Below are 20,186 nucleotides of genomic sequence, written 5' to 3'. Positions count from 1 at the left end.
GGATTTTCCCCCCATTTGCATCAGAAATATTAAACAAAATGTTGAAACCATCTTGATCAAATCATTTTCCCCCAGAACAATGGTGACTGTCACTGCAAGCCTGATGTTTGTGGAAGTTCCTGTGACACTTGTGAAGCTGGCTATTACGCTCTAGAATTCAGGAATTACTTTGGATGCCAAGGTAAAATGGAAAATAGCTTGTGAGTGCTCATTATACATGTAAAGGTGCAAACCCCCGTTTGATTGTGCAAACTGAGCTCATTCATGAGCAATTACTTTTGCTTATGAATATTCTGGCATTTTCCTTAAAGCACTCTGCAACAGTCACTTATTTCCATCAAAGGGAAAGGGAACATGGCAGATGTTTCTGCAGCATACAGAGCCTCTCTGACAAAGGCTGATACTTTCCCATTCCCGACTTTGAGCAGGTTTAAATGAAGTGGAAAGCAATGTGAAGTGTCTTCAGGCTGAAATAAATGTTACCCAAACAAAACATACACAAAGACCTAAATATCACAGATAAATAGACTTTAAAACAAGGTATTTGAAAAGTATTTATTCCTTTTCCTTTGCCTTTCAGGACCTTAGATCAGGGTTATTTGTTTCTTCTGAAAGAATTAATAACATCACTGATTCCTGTAAAAACTGCAGCTCCATCCTGTGCTTAGCTGTTTGTAATGTCATCAGCTGCTGCAGGAAAAAAATGTGAATTACTGAATTCAGGTCCTAGCAGAAAGTAAACTACTTTCTCCTTCTCTCCCTCCATCTCAAGATTTATGTCATGTAAAGCCTTTTCTGAGACATCCCCGTAGACTACATTGAGATTTCGATTGGTCCTTTAATTATTTGAGGTACATTTTTAGATCATTTCAGTTCTTTAATCAATCCCTTCTTCAGTGTGTGGAGTTGTAAATTATGGTCAAAATGATCAAACCTAGAAAATAAAATTAAATTACCTAAGCAAAAATGGTCAGATTTTCCAAAGGGTTGAGCACCTAAAGTTTCCATTGAGTCCAGGGAGATTTATGGGTACTCAGCACATCAGAAAAATAGGCCACTTACATTTTGTTGTTAAGATGTGAACCTTGAAGCATTCAGCTTTAAAATTTTTGACCAAGATATACATTGAGGGTATGTCTAGACTGCATCCCTCTTGGCAGAGGGATGCAGATTAGGCAGGTTGACATTGCAAATGAGTTAGGGATTTAAATATCCGGTGCCTAATTTGCATAAAAATGGCCACAACGTTTTGCCGACTCAGCACTTTGTCAGCAAAAAGTGGCAGTCTATAGGGGGATCTGTCGAGAGAGAAAGCCTTTTTCGACAGATCCCTTATGCCTCCTGCAAGGAGGTTTACAGGATCTGTTGAAAAAGGCTTTCTTTCTCAACAGATCCACTCTAGACTGCCACTTTTTGCTGACAAAGTGCTGAGTTGGCAAAATGCAGTGGCCATTTTTATGCAAATTAGGCACAGGATATTTAAATCTCTAACTCATTTGCAATGTCGACCTCCCTAATCTGCATCCCTCTGCCAACAGAGGGATGCAGTCTAGACATTCCCTTAAGGATGTTCTTAATTTGTGCCTGAAGTCCTATTTGCTCTTTCAAGTCTATAGTTTGTCCAATATTTTTTCAAAAATTATGTATAAATAAATATATGATTGTATGCTAGTGAATATATAATTTTTGTTTCACAAATCAAAGCAACCCCTCAAAAATAAACTTTCTTTTGTATTTTGCATGCATTTGTTCTTTATTTTCTTGAAAAATAAATTGCCACTGTATTCCCACTATATGCTTATTTTAACCATCATTACAAAAATCTGTCCCATTGAATAGAAAAATTGAATGCTTATACTATTGAACCTTAATCACAGCAAACTGTAAGCATGGCTTATATTTAATATTTTGATCAGGAAAATCAATTTTATATCATGTTTAAAAAAAGAAACCCTGATGAGAAACCAGTAATAACTGAAATACAGGCAGTCCCCGGGTTACGTACAAGATAGGGGCTGTAGGTTTGTTCTTAAGTTGAATCTGTATGTAAGTCGGAACTGGCGTCCAGATTCAGACACTGCTGAAACTGACTGCCAGTTCTGACTTACATACAGAATCAACTTAAGAACCCCAGGCGTCCCCAAGTCAGCTGCTGCTGAAACTGATCAGCAGCTGATTCCAGGAAGCCCGGGGCAGAGCAACTCTGCCTCGGGCTTCCTGTAGTCAGCGCTGGTCAGTTTCAGCAGAAGCTGACTTGGGGACGCCTGGGGCAGAGCAGCTGGGGTGCTGCTGGGTTGCTCCAGTAGCGCCGCTCCTGGGTGCTACTGGACCAACCTAGCAGCACCCCATCTGCTCTGCCCCAGGCGTCCTGATTCAGCCGCTGCTGAAACTGACCAGCAGCGGCTGAATCAGGACCTGGGGCAGAGCAGCTGGGGTGCTGCTGGGTTGGTCCAGTAGTGCCCAGAGCGGGCGCTGCAGGACCAATCGGCAGCGCCCCAGCTGCTCTGCCCCAGAGTCCAAAACAAAAGCCTGGTCTGCTGGGGGGGGGAGCACACTAGCTGCGCCCCCCCCCCTCCCCAGCAGACCAGGGACACGGGGAGCAGAGCCTCTGAGGCTTTGCTCTAGCCTCAGAGGGAGGGACCCCACCGCAGCTGCGGCTTCAGTCCGGGAGCCTGTGGTCTGCTGGGGACCGTCCCTAGCAGACCACAGGCTCCCGGACTGAAGCCGCAGCCGCGGGGGGGGTCCCGCGCCTCTGAGGCTTTGCCAGAGCAAAGCCTCAGAGGCGCGGGACCCCCCCGCGGCTGCGGCTTCAGTCCGGGAGCCTGTGGTCTGCTGGGGACGGTCCCCAGCAGACCACAGGCGCCCAGATTGAAGCGGCAGCAGCGGCGGTTCTCCGCGCCTCTGAGGCTTTGCTCTGGCAAAGCCTCAGAAGCGCGGGAACCCGCCCGGTGCCCCTGGTCTGCTGGAGACGGTCTCCAGCAGACCAGGGGCACCGGAGCAGCTTACGAACGGGGCTTTCTCGCCCCGACTTCCGGGGCGAGAAAGCCCCGTTCGTAAGTGCGGATCCGACGTAAGTCGGATCTGCGTAAGTCGGGGACTGCCTGTATGTATTAACATTTGTTTGAAAATCTCACAAGGGAGTCTGAAGAGGGAAACTTGCATTGCCACTTAATGGCAGCTAGAGGAAGTGAGATAGTTTCTGAGGATGCTAGAGGAAGGTTTCTGATAACGCTTATTACATTTTATGAAGAAAATATGGTATCTTTTCTTTACCTGACAGGCTGCCAGTGTGATGTTGGAGGATCTGTCAGTCTTGTATGCAGTGAGCCATCAGGTGCCTGCCAGTGCAGAAACCACGTAGTGGGAATGACCTGTCAGACGTAAGTCTTGCTGAGACCTTTAGGCTATGTCTATACTTGTATCCACATGTGTGATTCCCAGTTTGCTTAGTTATATTAATGCTAGCCTGCCTCAAGTTAGCTTCCTAAAAAATAGTAGTGTAGCCACAGGGTGTAGTGAACAGCAGGATAGGGTAGCTGCCCTGAGCACAATCCCACTGGGACCCCTTGGGTATTTGTACTTGGGATATCTAGCTCCTCCCATCAAATGTCACTGCCTGTGCAGAGGCTACACGACTATTTTTTAGTGAGTTAATTCAAGTAGATTTAGGGCAAAGATGTCTACACAGTCTGGGAATCGCACCCCACATGTGCAGATATAACCATAGTTCATGCTTCAAAACAATCATTTAAAACTGCCCAAGATTGCTTGGTATCTTTTCACATAACATTGCTAATAAATTAGTTGGTAGGCCTTGGTATCATCTACCCTTCTGATGTTTCCTGCCCACCACTTTTCTTTTAACTTTATATTTATGACTTTTGAAACTCATTTAATTAACCATCAATTCCATCTTTTGCAGTTCCATAGCATTGCATATGTTGTTTTAAAAAATAAAATGAACCAAGTTTCCCTCTCTGTTATGTCAGTAGAGCTGTACCAGTATAATGGAGAATAGAATTTAGCTCATTAATAGAAGCATTTTGAATTCTTCCTGTTATCATACATTCCAGTTGTCACCAGGAATGTATGAACAGGGTTCAGAGGATTCCACTGTGACCAGCCTGCCCCCGCCTCAGTGCTTCATTTTCTGAGAATAAAGTTATATTGAGATTAGCTAGTGCCTTCAAATTGTATGGAGGTGGCCTGGTGGAGGTGTCCCGCTATGCTGAGTATTAGCATATGTACCCCATCCACCTGTGAAGGTAATATCCACTGCAGATAAACTGATGTCATAAATGCACCATGCATCAGTGGCCTACATGGTGGTATGGTGAAATAATGAATTTGGGTTTGTCTTGTTACTCACAGATGGTGAGGTAACACATGAATTTGTCAGATGACCAAAACATAATTACTTCCATAGTCATATTTGATGTTCAGTCAGCAGTTATAGCTGTATTTTCTGGTAACAGTATGATAGCTGACAATGAGGTGTTACCATTTTTTATATAAAGAAACTCAGACATTCAGAGAAAATAAATAGCATCCCCTGTGTTTTTTTTTCCTTTATGAAAGACCCGAAAAGAACCACTTTTTTCCGGATTTACACCACATGAAATTTGAGATCGAAGATGGTACCACTGCCAATGGACGAGGCATTCGGTTTGGTTATGACCCTCAGGAATTTCCTGGCTTTAGTTGGAGAGGATATGCACGGATGTCTTCCATACAAGTACGTCATTGACTAAATGCTCTTGGATGACAATGCAGCCATTGGGGCTTATGATTCCTCAGTATTGTTACCTGCATATAAAGTCACAGAGGTAGTCACAATAAAGTTTTTCCTTGCAATCATCACTGCAACTTCCTACAAGCCCACTCACTCTTCCTTGCTACTTGCAATGGATGAGAGACAGACAGGAGCATACTTCAGTAGGCTTGACACATTTGTATTGTAGCAATAGGCCTGTTGAGTGTTGAATAAAGCAACAGCATCCAAGCAAGCATGTGATTATGTGTGAATATTACAGTCTTGTGATTTATCAGAAGAGTCCGAGTGCATAAATCAAAGGAAGAAAATGTCCATCAACTGGCTTTGTCTAGGACAGGAGTTAGAAGATTTGCACTGAATTTAGAGCAAAGGAACAGAGTTATAAAACAGTAAATTTAAGTAATAAAGGCTAGTTGGTCACTTTCCTTGAATATGTGACTCTGTTATTAAATTGGTGCAGATTAGCTTTACAGTTATTAGAAAAAAAATATGTCCAGCTTTGGTAGGGTATCTAAGGATCAGTGGGGCAACCATAAACTGAAGGGTAAGTACATAACCATTGTGCAAGCTAAGCATTTTCTCTCTGTCCCTTTTTTACTCTGGGGTGGCTGTTGTTAATTTCTGTGAAATCACCCCATTTTCACTAAAGCTATCTTTGAAGATCTGATTTCTTAACTTCCACTGTACACCATCCCTTTTTAGTTTCATACCCACTTGACAATGTATGAATAATTGAGATCCTGATCCTGCAAACACACTTGTGCATAACTTTATTTGCATGAATAAAGGCTATACATTTATGCCAGTATTTGTAGGATCTAAGCCTTAGATAATTGTGTCCTTGTAGGATAGGTGAATTATCTGAACACTCCTTATATCAAAGGGCATTTTTTTTGTTTTTGATGTACCTTACCCATGTCTTACAGGGCAAAGAAACATTTATCCCAGGATTTCCTGGGGGCTGAAACATTGTTACATGATATGCTAATGCAACAACATTTTGTATAAAGTGATAATCTAAAAGGTGGCACTGTTGTCATTCAGGTGAAATAATTAGTGTGTGATAATGGCAAGAGCTGAGAGTACACTATCATGCCATTAATGTATTTTAATATGCTTCTGTGTGAAACCCAAATTTTAAATGCTGACAAGCAATTTGCTCAAGTCTGTGTCAGACCTTGGTCTTGCCTCCTCCACCACTCTTCCCTTTGCCTTAAATGCAAAAATGTCCATCCCTCTCACAGGTATCTTTCTTCTGTCTCTTCAGTTTTGCTTTTCTGTCTATACTTTCAAACTTCTACCATGTCTCAAACACTATTCTGTTAGTTAAGCTTCAGTTTCTTTTTCTTTTGCCTTCTCTCTCTCTCTCTCTCTCTCTCTCTCTCTCTCTCTCTCTCTCTCTCTCTCTCTCTCTCTCTCTCTCTCTCTCTCTCTCTCTCTCTCTCTCTCTCTCTCTCTCTCTCTCTCTCTCTCTCTCTCTCTCTCTCTCTCTCTCTCTCTCTCTCTCTCTCTCTCTCTCTCTCTCTCTCTATATATATATATATATTCATATTCTTTCAATATTTCCTCTTCTGCACCTCGGTTCTCTGAACTATCACTCTCCCTCCATTCAGAATAGTTGTAAAAGTTTCTCCTGTTTTTCCATCTTTTCTGTTGATCTTTCTTTGTTGCTTCCCTATCTTTCTGCCCCCGTTATACTTCATTGTTTATACCCTTGCCCTCTGTATCATTCCCATTTCTAGATTCTCTTCTCTTCTCCTGCTTTCCTTTTTTATTTTAATAAAGAAGAGGACTTATATACAAATCTTCTTCTCTAATGATGACTAATAAACATATATTCTAAAAATGACATGTAAGGCCCTGTCCTGGTGGCATTAGCCCTGAGCTGAGATCAAAGATGGTGAGGCCTTTATAACTGGCAACTCTATCAGGTGTTTTTTGCTTTGGAAGGTAGGGAAAGTGGAATGTATGTGTGCTTGAAAGGGAGAGCAGACCTAAATGGTGGTGGTAGTATAAAGGGACAACCCCCTGGTTATGTTGACAAGGGGGAGAGGTGAACCATGAAGAGAGGAAGCATAAGGTAGAATGAAGGAACAAGGCAAAGGGGATCTTTGAGGTCATGCTAAGTTTGTTAATTTGCTCTTCCTCTACCAATCACTGAACCTCTCTGCTTGTCTGGATAAATCTTGCAGTCTGCTCTTACTGTTGTGCAAGCTTTTTCTACATAATGTGCAGTGTGAATTGTGTCTTCTGGGGGGCGGTTCTGACAGTTAGTGACTGAGAAGAGGTACTTGGTTCCAGAAGTGTCAGTTCATCTGAAGGGCAAAAATATAACCGAGCCATCATTAAAATAAAAGGCTAAGAGGTTTGCTGGGGATCAGAAGGAAATGCAAGGACATTCTAAGACTCATTGTTAGAAATTGTATATGAGATTCAGGATTTAGATGTGTAATTCTGGATTTAATCCACGAATACAGGCGACCCTTGTTACAGTATGCTTGCATGTTGTGTGAGTAATTGCAGGATTCCAGCAGTTCTGTGCACCATTAATTACATAGTATCAATACATCTTGCATCTTGATTCTGCTTTTCTAGGACTAGCTGGCAAGACGCAATTTAGTATCAGTGTTAAACATAAGCGGAATGTTGTGTTCTGTATTCTTCCATTTGCTACCATAACTTTTCTTTCCTGTTATGGAGTTTATCCTTGCTAAATGGTTTCTGTAACTTTTCTCTCTTTGGGTGGTAGTGTGTTAAATAATATACTTTCCTTTCTTTCTTTTTTCTCCTTCTTTTTATTTTTCCCAGCCAGAGGTGGTTGTGCCTGTCACTGTGACTTCTTCTAAGCTCTTCCGCCTAGTACTCCGCTATGTCAGCCTGGTTTCAAAGAGCTCTAAAGGGAGGATCTCAGTTGCTGAGGGGAAACATTTTGACACTAATTATACTTGTAAGTTAATTATTTTTCTTGTTAGGCTTGTCTTTTTTCTCTGATTATACACCAGAATTGGTATTTTTGTACATATTTGTCTGAAAGTGTATGTGTTTATTTTCTCTAGGAATTTAGCATTGTGCTTGCATGGCTTCTAACTGTTTATCCATTTGGCACTTTATGGCTGTTTGTGTTTATTAACTTGCATTTTACAGAATGAAGTGAGGATAACTCTGAATGTGGAGAAATCAAACCTCTACTTATTTCGTGTTATCTTGAGATATATTAACCCTGGAATTGAAATGGTGTCTGGCCACATAACTGCTGGTCAATCTCTGCCTGAAACAGGTAGGTAAAATGTGAGAACTGAGCGAAAACTGAGTGTTAGATCGGAGTTCATACTGTCAGCCACGCTCAACTAATAATATCATTTTAAATGTATTATTTTTAACAACTGTGAGTACTGTGTGTTTTTCTAGTATACTTTGCTGTAACTGATGCTGCCCTTGCTTGCATGATACTTATTGACTTAACTATTAATAATTTTTAGATGTCTACATTACCAAACTTAATATTTCCAATACTGACATAGATGGTTCATGATGACAATACCCTGAAAATTTCATTGAGTTTAACATGACTCAGTTGCTTTTCGATGCTACAAATGATATTTTTATTCAAAAGCTGCTTGGCTGCTGTCTTTACTGAGTCACTAATATTTAAGAATGGGTCCTGATGGACAAATGGTGGACCTGGTTACAGTTATCAACAGAATTTGGAGTGGTTTGTTTTGGTTCACACCATTATGGAGATAAGGACTCTAGATCTTTCATGCTTGGGAGAAGTGGAAGTGCGTCTGATTTTAGGGTTTAGTTCAGGTCTATTTCTTCTCTGTTTTTAAGTATAAGATCAGTCCCTTTTATAACTTGGACCTGCAGGGATTACAGAGTATTTCTACACAGCAAATAACACCTACAGCAGAAGGTCTCAGAAACCAGTTCTATGGACTTAGGCTTGCACTAAAATGCTAGCAATAGCCATGTAGCTGTTGAAGTTTGGGCTATGAAATGTGAAGGGAGTGTATTTCAGAATCAAAGCTCCAGCCAGAGCACAAACATCTATGTGGCTAATTTTAGCATTGTAGTGCAAGCCTGAATCTGTAGACCCAAGCTGAGTCTCACTGCTGCATAGGTTGTTTTTGGTATGTAGCTGTACCCCCTAAAGACTTTGTGTGGCTACACAACAGCACAGACTGTGTTGATTGGTCAGGGAGATTGAGAGCCAGAAGCAAACATAGTATCCTGTCTGTGATCAGTGGCTTCAATAAAGAATGCTCATTATAATAATTGCAATTGATTCCCATTTCTTCTTTTCCATGAGGGACACTGCAACTACAGTGTTACTTGTATATTAGCTTTGTACAATTGAAGAGAAATCCTTAGGTTTCAGACACTAAAATTTTAGATGCTTATCAGATCCTCTTGAGTCTGCAGAATTTGGCTGGAAATCACATAGGAACAGGTGGTCTCCCAAGATTTTCATTTCCTGCTACTTTGGATCAGCTGAAAACTCCACAATGTTGGCCTTTCATTGTCTTTATTAAAATAGTGTAGAGAAAGATGGAATAAAAAATAATGAAAAGGGAAAGTGAAGCAAGCATTTCAGAACCTTCCCAAACTGTGACACAAGTTCAGGTGGAAATAGAGGTGTTTCTTATTTTTCTAAAAGACTTCTCCCGAGCTTAGTAAGAATGGAGAGGACAATAATTACATAGATTTGTAGTTTAACATGCACGTTAGGAGGTGTATTCCCAATGCATGCTGAAAATGCAGCATTGATCTGTTGTCAGTCTTGATTTTAGTGAATGAAAGCGTTGAGCCTTGAGAAAGTGGAATCATTTGGCATAACCATTATTATTTTTAATTTATATTTTGCTGTCAGGGGCTGTTCAGAGCAAGGAGATTGTCTTCCCACCCAGCAAGGAACCAGCTTTTATCACAGTCCCAGGAAACACCATTGCAGATCAATTCTCACTTATTCCAGGAATTTGGATTATCAATATTAAGGCAGATGGAGTCCTCCTGGTAAGAAAATGGCTGGAAAAATGTTTTAAATTTTTGAGAACAAAATGATAGAACCACCTCAGTTTTAGAAAGATATATGTAAAGGACGTGAAGCTCAATACTAGAGGAGAGCACAGTGTCATTTTGGAATGAAAATTCTGCTTTTCACTTAGTTTCTCTTGTTTGAATTTCACTTGCCCTCATTTTGTATATATCAGACTTTTAAATCTATCTAGACTGTGCCTCTCCAATGGATGCACTTATCTTTTAAAATTCACAGATGCTTATACAAACCTGTAGTCACTGCGTTTTGGCCTTATCCAAAATTTGGGTTAGTTCTGCTTTGAAACTCTATAGAATTAGAGTCCAATCCTGAAAAAAGTCAATGGCTCACCTTACTCATGAAAGCAATCTAAGCTTTCATGTGTTTGATGGATCAAACCCCCTGGATATGTTAATGGGGCTCCAATGAAAGGGAACTCTTTCAGAAAAAATGTAAGAGGAATTCTGTCTTTAATAAGTTGTTTGTTAAATACTGTCAACTCCTTGTATTGCCTATAAAACTAGCAAACTATCCTTGATAAAGATTCATAAAAGTTAGTGCAAAGGTCTAATAAAGGTAAAATGTTTCAAGTGATCACTTATGAAACAATTGAAGTTATGCCAAAATCAGTTTTTATTTTTTAACATTTTTAGCATGTATCAAGCTTGTCACTACACTAAAATATATGGAATAGACCATATAATGACTGAAGTACTATTAAATCTTATTTCTTGCCTATAAAAGCAGTATGTATTTGGTTTGGTTGTCTGTTCTATACATAATTTTGAAAGGAGATTTGCTGGTCATCCTAACAAATCATGTTATTTATTTTTTACAATAAAACTTCAGTAAACAAAACTTTAAAATCAAATAAACTTCAGTATGTAGATTGAAATAGATAGATACAGCAGTAGAGCCAGAGTTTTAAATTATATCTTCTTGTTATGCATGCTTGACTTTACTTAATGAACTAAAGTTGTATGCGCAGTCACTTTGGTGCACATGTGGGAATCCTATTTGCATATGTAATTCAAACTCAAGTGTTTTTTGTGCATATAAATTCAACATCTTGCATGCATAGGTGACTAGTGTGCAGAAGCAACTGTGTACTAAAACTTTTTATGTAACTCATGCTTACAACACATGGCACTCTACCCCCCTCTAGTGGTTTGACCACACTGAAGTTTGAGTGTCAGCTGCAGCCCTTTGCTGGGAAACCTAGTTCTCTTAACTCAGTGTCTTGTCACCTTTCTAGATTCAGGCCCGTATACACAGGGTGTGTGTGTGCAAAGGGTGTGAAAGCACGCCCATGGTCTCCCAAGTAAGCATGCTCTGGCCAGCCAGGGAAAGGCTGGGGCTGATTTCCCCACTTACTTGGGGGTTCATGGAGAGTGCATTCACACCCTGGCGGTACACATTTACAAAAAAACCCACGCATCTAAAGAAATCCCTGTGAACGGGCCTGAGATTACTGTACCACTTTCAGGAGTCTGATTTGTCTTACATACTCCCAAGTTTTACAAAATCAAATAAAAATATAAAAGTGTCACAGCATATTTTCACTGAAAAATTGCTTGGTTTCTCATTTTTACCTTACGATTATAAATTAAATCAATTGGAATATAAACATTGTACTGTACTTACATTTCAGTGCATAGTATATAAAGCATTATAAACAAGTCATTGTATGATATTATACAGGTGGTCCCCGAGTTACGAACGTGCGATCCTTGCTTACGAACAGCACGGTCACATTTAAATGAATGGAGTCCGACTTATGAACAGATCAAGTTACGACCAAGTGTTTGGTACGTAACTCATTCGTGAGTCGGGGACTATCTGTACATAGATGAGTTATGAGGTCCTAAATGCAAAACTCCAGTCATCTGAAGAAGTGGGCTGTGCCCACAAAAGCTCATGATACCATCTACAGGTTTTGTTAGTCTATAAAGTGCTACCAGACCATTTGTTGTTTTTTAAGTTTATGATATTATAGTTAGTAGTGACTTCACTAGCCTGTTGTAAAATTAGGCAAATATCTAGATGAGCTGAGGTACCTCCTAGAAGAGCTCTGTGTACATTTTAGAGCTGTAGATATAATTTTCTGTGTACTCTTGAATGAATCACAATCTTTGTTTTTAGGATTACCTGGTGCTGTTACCTAGTGATTACTACGAAGCACCCATCTTGCAATTACAAGTTACAGAGCCTTGTACCTATTCAGGAAGTGCTACAACAGATAAGTTAGTATATCTACACTGTATAATAAACTGATTACCCTAATTATTTTCCTTTCCTGTTGTAATTGGTAATTAGGATATCATGGTGTTTTGCTTTGTTTTAAAGCTGCTTGCTTTATCAGCATTTACCGCTAGCCAGATTTTCCTGTATCTTCGGTTCAGAGGCGACACATTTCTTGCTTGGTGGAGAGTACAGAAAAATAGCTGTCCGACAGCCAACCCCGAAGCATCCAGTGATGTTGCACGTTAGTGGAAGAGAGGTCAGACTCCTGTATCCATACTAACAGATACAAATAAGTTGTATTTTTATTGCTAATTGTAAATTAGCTAACTGTAAATTTGTTGGGATAGATGGAGCTACAAATTCTTATCATTAGTCTCAACGAAGTTTCTTGGGAGTTATAGAAGCATAATTTAGGGCATGTCTACATTGGCCTGCAATTCAGACTAAAGGAACTACATTAGTGAGAACTAAGGACCTTTAATTTTGCACTCACAGCATCCATATGGTGGGATCACAGCCGTTTCGTGAAAGTGCTGACCAGTGTGGACATGCTGTAAGATCAGAATCTGGTATATCAACTAGTCTTATTCCTGGCTGCAATAAATATATAACTGTGATGTAAGTGAGTACTTTAGTCTATAAAAGTCAAAAGATGTTGCAAAGCAGGGGTCAGCAACCTTTACAAACCAAAGAGCCAAACTACATAAAAGTTCAGAACAAATGGTCAACAAAGAGCTGTATAAGAATGACCATTTGCATGACTGAAAATATACAACTTAATATTATTGATAATTGACATAATGATTAATGATAGCACAAATGAAACATTGTACTCACAGAGTTTATTTAATGGGCCTTCTGCTGCTGTATCTTTTAATGTATTTCTTTGAAATTTACATCATAACTGGTCAAATCCAGCTTCATGCATGCATTCAAGCTGTCTTCTGTCAATCTTATAGCAAGGGGTTGGGAATAGGGGGTGCAGGAATCTGGGTTGGCGTGTATGAGAGGCTAGGCACAAGGTTGGGGTGTGCAGGGATGCAGGTGTGTTATGGCAGGGGATTGGGGATGTGGGGGTGCAGGGTCTGGGGATGTGAGGCTATGAGGGGCTCAGAGCAGGGTGTTCAGGTGTATGATGGGCTTAGGGTTGGTATGGGGAGGGTGTAGGAGTGTTATGATGCTGCGGCCAGATGGGGCTGGGCCCCAATTGGGGACTTGTTGGCCAGGATTCATTTTTAAATAAAGTAAAATATTATGTCCATCACAAAGGTTTCAGCAATGTCTTTATGTATGGAATGGGGAACCTTTTTTGGGTGGGGGAGGCAGTTGTGACCCAAGGCATGGGATTGGGGTGCAGGAGTTTGGATTGTTACGTAGGGCAGGGGATTACAGTGCAGGGGTTTGGATTGTGACCTAGGGCAGGAGAAGATTGTGATCTGGGGCAAGGAATTGGAGAGCAGGATCTGGGAGAGGGTATGGGTTCAGAAGGGGCAGAGGATTTGGGTATGTGGGGTAGGAGAGAGGAGGAAAGGGCTGGCGTACCCGAGGCAGGCTCTGTCTGGGAAACTTACCAGTGAGACTCCAGGCTAGCAGCCCAGCACATTTCTCAGGAGCCTGCCCTGCCCCCACACTGGCTGCAGGACCATGTGTTCTGTATATATGACCCTGATGGGAGGGGGGATTGGTGTTTCATGCTCTGGCTGTTCTTGAAATAGGAAGCTTCCATTGACCAGAAACCAGCCAATGGGATTGTGCGGGGGGCGGGAGCAGCCATGAAGCGCCATTTTCCCCCTCCCCTCCTGGCTCACAGTGTGTGAAAAACAAATGGCCCCGTAGCCACTTTTCTGAGCAGTGTGCATGGGCAGGGCAAGCAGGAGAGTCTGCCGGGGTGCTCTCTGCTGTGTTCGTGGGCCAGATTATTTTGAGCAGGCTCCCTGCTATGGGGGGAGAAAAGGGGAGCTGGGCTAGAGCTTCAAAAGAGCCGTATGTGGCTCCCTAGTGAGCCATATTTGCCCCGTGAGCCATAGGTTGCTGACCCGTTGTAAAGAATCGTTCACTGAAATCCTGCAGTTGCAAGATAATTCATGTACTGTCAAAGTGTTTTAGAAATAAATTGCATCATCTATCAGTAACGATAACACACAAAACTACAGGTACTCCCCTAGTTACAAACATCCAAATTACAAACATCCACATATACAAACAGAAGCTCACCTGCAACCTCAGGGGAGCAGGCAAGAGGCACAGGTGGTAGTAAGCAGCACAAGTGCTGGCCGGAGGACTCTTAGGCTACGTCTACACAGCAGAGCTATTTCAGGTATCCCAAAATAGCTATTCCGCATCTTAAGAGCAAGCCTGTTCTATCGAAATATAATGGGCTTGCTATTCTGATGTCCCTGTAAACCTATTGCATGAGGAATAAGGGACATTTCAGAATAGTGCCTTACTTAAAAATGTAGTGCAGTATAGACAGTGCCGGATTTTGAAATAAGCTATGCAATTTGCTTATTTTGAGGTAAGGGTGCTGTGTAGATGCACCCTAAAAAGAGCAGCCAGCAGTTGGAGAGAAGCGACATTCTGAAGAGGAAACCGCCACTTTTCTCCAGCCCCTGACAGCATGGTTGCCCCTGCTCCTCCTGGGTACGTCTACACAGCAGCATTATTCCAAAATAACATAGTGCACATCTATACTACAAGCCTTTATTTCGAAATAACATTGAGCTGGAGGACTTCTTACTCTGACTCATGGTAACCCTCATTTCATGAGGAGTAAGGGAAGTCGAAGGGAGAGTGTTCTTCCTTCAACTTCCTGCTGTGTAGACAGCGCCAAAAGACAAATTAAGCTATTTTGACGTAAGCTACGCAATTGACATAGCTGAATTTGCATAGCTTATTTCAACTTTAGCCCTGCTGTGTAGACGTACCCCCTGAGTCTTCTAGTCTGCACTCATGCTGCTCACTGCCTCCTAGTGAGTGGAGGTTGGATGCAGGGGGTGGGGAGTGGCAGCTGGGGGATGCCCAGCAGTCCTGTACAGAATCTCCACCTTTCTCTTCTAATTAAACCTGCCTTTCTTCAAGCACCACCGTTCAAGGTTTAATAAAATCAATTTATACTATTTTTCACTGCAAGTATACAGTATTTCAGCTATATTATGGGTTAAATAGGCTTTTGTGGGCTAGCTTGGGAATCTAACTTCCATTTATAATATTGTTTCTATGTGAAAATGCATTCTCAGTTCCAAACAACTGACTTACAAACAATCTTTTGGAATCCACCCTGTTCATTAGTTGAGGGCTTTCTGTAATGTGAAATTTAGCATTTTGTGGTTTCATAGATAGATAAATGTAGATAGATATAGATAGATATGTGTACATTTGTTTTATTAATGGTTGCATCTGTTTAAAAAAAAGCAAAGAAGCAGAACAATTATGTAAAGTATATCCATTAAAAGAGGATCTCATGCAGTTATACAGTTTTGTAGCAACACATTACTAGAAAAATGTAACATCTGTATGATCTAATTCTGTGCATGGGAATAACACATAAAGGTAATTACTACTTTTGTCTCCTGTTCATACCCTCTGATACAACTCAGTCTTGAAAATGTATATTGAAACAGGAACAGTCAAACACAAAAGGCTCTAATCCTTCTAACACTTAGACATGTCCTAACTTTACCCATGTGAGTATTTCCATTGAACTCAAAGTGATTTTCCACATAAACAGATTCAAATACATACTTAAGTGTTTACAGGATCAGGACCTGAAAGAATACTGAGGAAAATACTAGTTCAGGAGAATTATACTGAATTCATCAGTAACAAAAATGTGTAGCTGTAGAACACTTTTCATGCAAGTATCTCAATACATAGAAATTTTAAATATTTTAAGTAGTTGGCTTATGACTTAAAGGAAAACTTGATGCTTCAGAAAGTGCTGTTGGTTATTTATTAGATAGCACCCTTCTTCTCAGTCAGGACTACACCAATGCCCAGTACTTGGTAAGGAGAACTGGTGGTTTTGTAATTCATTTGAGACATGAAAATAGTATTGACCTGGCATTAAAAATTCCATGGAGGAGGAATGATAATTACCCCATTTCCTGGCAAAATTTGGGAAAGTACAGTCCACCTATAAAAATTGTTTGTCTGTTGGATAGACTAAGATTCTTTTGTCCAAAACTGTGTCATAATATTCCTGGCATTACTATGAGGGCAGGTGTTTCCTGAGATGGTTACATTTGGTGGCAGGCAAAATAATCTCTGTATACAGAGATTTTATTTCTGAAAAACAGTTTGTTTGTGAAAAGTGATATAGGAAATGTTTTTTTTCAAATGATGCCCAGCTTATTTTTTTTGTTGAATCTTCAATAGGCTGATTTACAACTGAGAGTGAACATTCCCCAAGTCGGTCGCTATGTTGTTGTTCTTGAATATGCTAATGAGGATGATCAATTGTACACTGCTGATGTGATAGTAAACAGTCCTGGGCCTGTCCTAAATGCCAGAGTCAACATATACAGTTGCAAATACAGGTAGGAATCTCAGAAATAATTATTGAATGGTTACATTATCAGGTGGGATGGAATTTTATACTTTGCAATCAAAGATTTCTTTGCAAAACATGTAAATTGTGGTGTATAGTTTTATTTTCTAGGGGTTTAAAGTTATCTGGTTTTTACCTTTGAATCGTACAGTTTATATTTCTTCGGTTTATTTAGGTTTTTCATATCACTCTCCCTACTGTGGCATCTGTGCACTTAATACTACTATTTGGCTAATTGGGCACTGTATCTTCACATGAAATGTTGCTACGTAAAATTAAGTTATAAATCTATGCAAAATATGGCCCACAAACTTATGCAAAATATGGTCCACCCCCCAAACCTTCAGATCCAGCCTGCTACGATCTTCTGGGTCACCACCATCCTGTGGATCAGCGGGACCCTTGGGTAGGCTTGCTGCTTGCCATGCCCCTGCACGTTGCTCAAAGCGGCCAGCTGCTGGGGCCATGTGCATCTCTGCACTGAGTACCCCATGAGGAGGGGTTCCGCATGCTGCTCCTGCCCCTAGAACAATCTCACAGCTCCCATTGGATGGAAACCAGACAGTGGGAGCTGCCTGGGCCATGACTGTGGGCACATGCCCATGGGATGTGCAGCTCAGATGCAGGGTGGCAATTGTCCTGGGGCCTGGTGATACAAAATGGTCTGTGCTCGAGGCAGCACTGAGAGCTAGCTGGGGAAGGCATGCCACTTTCCAGGCTGTGCTGAAGGCTGCCTACCCCTAACCCCGCTCTTTCTGCCTGAGGCCCCGGCCCTTCTGGAAGCACAGAGTAGCCCTCCTGTCTTGCCTATGGGCCCAGCAAGGATGTCAGCCTTGCTGGATGCACATGGCCCAGCAGCCAACTGCTCTGAGCAGTGTTTGGGGCACGGCGGGCAGGGAGCTTGCCCAAGAGTCCTACTGGGAGCTGCTTAATGTAAGTGGCGCCTTCTGGCCAGACCTTGCACCTGGCACCTCACCTCTTCCCTCCCCCCAACTCCCTGCTCTAGGTCACAATACAAACCTTCTGCATCCCCTCCTGCACCCCTACCCCAGGTCACAACCCCCTCCTTCACCCAAACCCCACACTCCTCCTGAACCCCAATCCTCCACCCTGAATTCTCTTCTACACCCAGCCTCCTTCCCAGACCCCACTCCTCCTCCATTAACATAGAAGAGTGCGGTTCTTGACCACTTATCAAATTCTTGGAGTGATCTCCCCCCCCCATCAAAAATTATTAACCACTCCTGTTGTAGGGCAGTATGGGCAACCAAGAGTGTTTATGGTCCAGGCTTTACAGGAGGACAGAAAAAAGCAAGAAATGGAGAAAAAGCAAGCATATTTCTTCTCTGGCTTCCCACTCCAGAAAGAGAGCTGACAGCTTGGTAGCCTGGATGCATTTCAGGGAGATCCAAGCTCCCACCTCTGGAAGGTGAGATGATGGCTTAGTAACCTGGGTGATCTAGGTAACTGAGTCAGCATCTCTCCATAAAGAGCAACCTTGAAAGCCAAAGAGGTGGAAAAAGAGAAGATGTCATCTCCTCACATTGCCGCCTCTATGTCATTCACTTCTCGGCCTGCTATAGAAGGTGAGAAGTCAGTGCGGTTACCTGGGCTGTCCAGGTCACAGAGCCATCATCTCTCCTTCAGAAGCAGGAAGCCAGTTCATGCGAGTTCTGGCATTTCTTTTTTTTTTTTTTTTTTTTTTTTTAGGACTTAAGCACTAATGCTTGTTGTGTCTTCCACTACATCAATGGTTCCCATCCTGTGTTCCTCAGATGGTGGTGGTCCACAATGATACTGGAGGAGGCCTGTGGAAAGTTTAAAATAGAAGTTAAAATAAATTTATGGAGCCTCTTGCAGCCAGCAGGTCTCTCAGGCTGCACTGCTACCCAAGCCGCGGGAAGCAACAGGCCTGAGGGACATGTTGGCTGCTGGCATGCAGCTTCTCGGCTCCCATAGGAGCTGAAAGTTTGCATGCCAGCAGCCAGCAAGTCCCTCAACCAATTCTGCTTCCCAAGCAGGCTGAGGGACATGGTTCAGGAAGCAGTACAGGCTGAGGGACATGCAGACTGCAGGCACAGCTGTATTGTTTAGAGGGGTCCATTACATGTTATTAGATTGAAAAGGGGTCTGTATGCTTGAAAAGGTTGGGAGCCACTGCACTACAGTACATACTTCAACAGACAACCTTGTATTTAAGTTTAGACTGATTGGTTATTAACACAAACACAACGATCTAATGTAATGTATTGAATTTTAATTCCATCATCAGTGTGTTCATGTAGATGAGTTGTCCAAAATTGTGGTACAAATCAGTAAAAAACAAATAACTTTTGTAAAACCCTAAGAATTATTCAGTAAAAATCCTCATGACATGAAAATGCTAGGTAAGCAAGGCCTTTCATGTTACACAGCGCTAAAGCTGCTAAAAGTGACTGATTGCTGCTCATTTCAAAGCCTATGTATAATGTTGATTCAAGCAGTGACTTGAACTAAAAATGGGTTTGGGGCTATGGCTAGACCATGCCAAACTGGAAGCTCTGCTTTATACATGACTGCTCTTGCTCTCTTCCCTTTTATTTGGTCTGTCTATTGAGATGCTGCATTTTCATCAACGACTGAAGTTATTTGTTGTCCATTGTCCAGAAGAAAAGATAAAACATTGTCACTAGCACATGCAATACAAAATATGGCACTGTCAGAAGTCTAATTTTTAATTCTACTTTTTGCTACAGCTTCCTTTGTCGCAGTGTTGTGGTTGATAATATGAATCGCATTGCAGTCTATGAGCTTTTAGCTGATGCAAAGTTACATTTTAAGGCATCGTTGATAAATTTTCTTCTGGTAAGTTTCTTTTTCTAAAAATTTTCCCAGGAAAAAAATTGAGACTCTTTTCTCCTCTTTGATATGTCATGTGGTGATTTTTTCAAATGGTATATTTTAAGTTCTTGAGGATGGTGATTAGGAAACAATTTGAAGATTGCGATTGCTAGAATTCATATAAACTCAATTTCAAAGTGTTTAAAAAATAGCCTTTCTTGGCCTAGGCATCACCAATAAACTTTTACTTTATTAAATTTCTCCTATGTACAATTAAATGAAGTAACTTCTGTTAGCTTTTACATTTTATCAGTGGGCTTATTTTTTTACTCCTTACCTTTTAAATCTTTATTTCTAAAATTCTTCCAGGGAATTCCATGGCTCTCCCTCAGAGTTTCAGGTTATGAAAGCTTTCATTTTGAAACACGTGGTTTTTTCTAATAGAAATTTTTAAACCTTTGCTGCCATATATTGGTCACATGAACAGTTTTTCTTTCCTGGGTTGACTTTTCTTCTAAGGCCAGGTCTACACTAAAAAAGGAAGTCAAAGCAAGATACTCAATTCCACCTATATTAATTACATAACTGGAGTCAACAAACCTTATTTCATGTTTCCCCGCCATTCCCACAGCAGGAGGGCAACAGGAGCCAATGCTCCTGTCTGCTTCCCTTACTCCTCACATAAGCAGGAGTACCAGTAGCTAACAGGGGCACCCTCTGGGTTCGATTTAACGAGTCTTAACTAGACTTGCTAAATCGAACTCTGG

General features: G+C 41.3%; 1 protein-coding gene across 4 annotated transcripts in view; it reads left to right on the top strand.

Moving 5' to 3' along the window:
• LAMA3 (laminin subunit alpha 3) overlaps positions 1–20,186 on the top strand; it is a 195,106-nt gene that overhangs the window by 77,253 nt on the left and 97,667 nt on the right. For 3 of the 4 annotated variants that reach the window (XM_025181720.2, XM_075920832.1, XM_025181719.2), the window contains 9 exons: positions 76–181; positions 3,281–3,380; positions 4,579–4,735; positions 7,583–7,721; positions 9,645–9,787; positions 11,952–12,052; positions 12,156–12,309; positions 16,428–16,588; positions 19,335–19,443. In XM_025181720.2, coding sequence (XP_025037505.2) covers positions 76–181; positions 3,281–3,380; positions 4,579–4,735; positions 7,583–7,721; positions 9,645–9,787; positions 11,952–12,052; positions 12,156–12,309; positions 16,428–16,588; positions 19,335–19,443 — 1,170 coding nt within the window. Of the gene's footprint in view, positions 1–75; positions 182–3,280; positions 3,381–4,578; positions 4,736–7,582; positions 7,722–7,918; positions 8,052–9,644; positions 9,788–11,951; positions 12,053–12,155; positions 12,310–16,427; positions 16,589–19,334; positions 19,444–20,186 lie in introns of all 4 variants that reach the window. The other variant, XM_014570532.3, reaches the window with a different exon arrangement.

This window comes from Pelodiscus sinensis, chromosome 2 (assembly GCF_049634645.1).
Source record: "Pelodiscus sinensis isolate JC-2024 chromosome 2, ASM4963464v1, whole genome shotgun sequence".
NCBI classification, from domain to species: domain Eukaryota; kingdom Metazoa; phylum Chordata; order Testudines; family Trionychidae; genus Pelodiscus; species Pelodiscus sinensis.
Note: the sequence above shows the minus strand (reverse complement) of the source record. Positions and strands in the feature narration are given on the sequence as shown.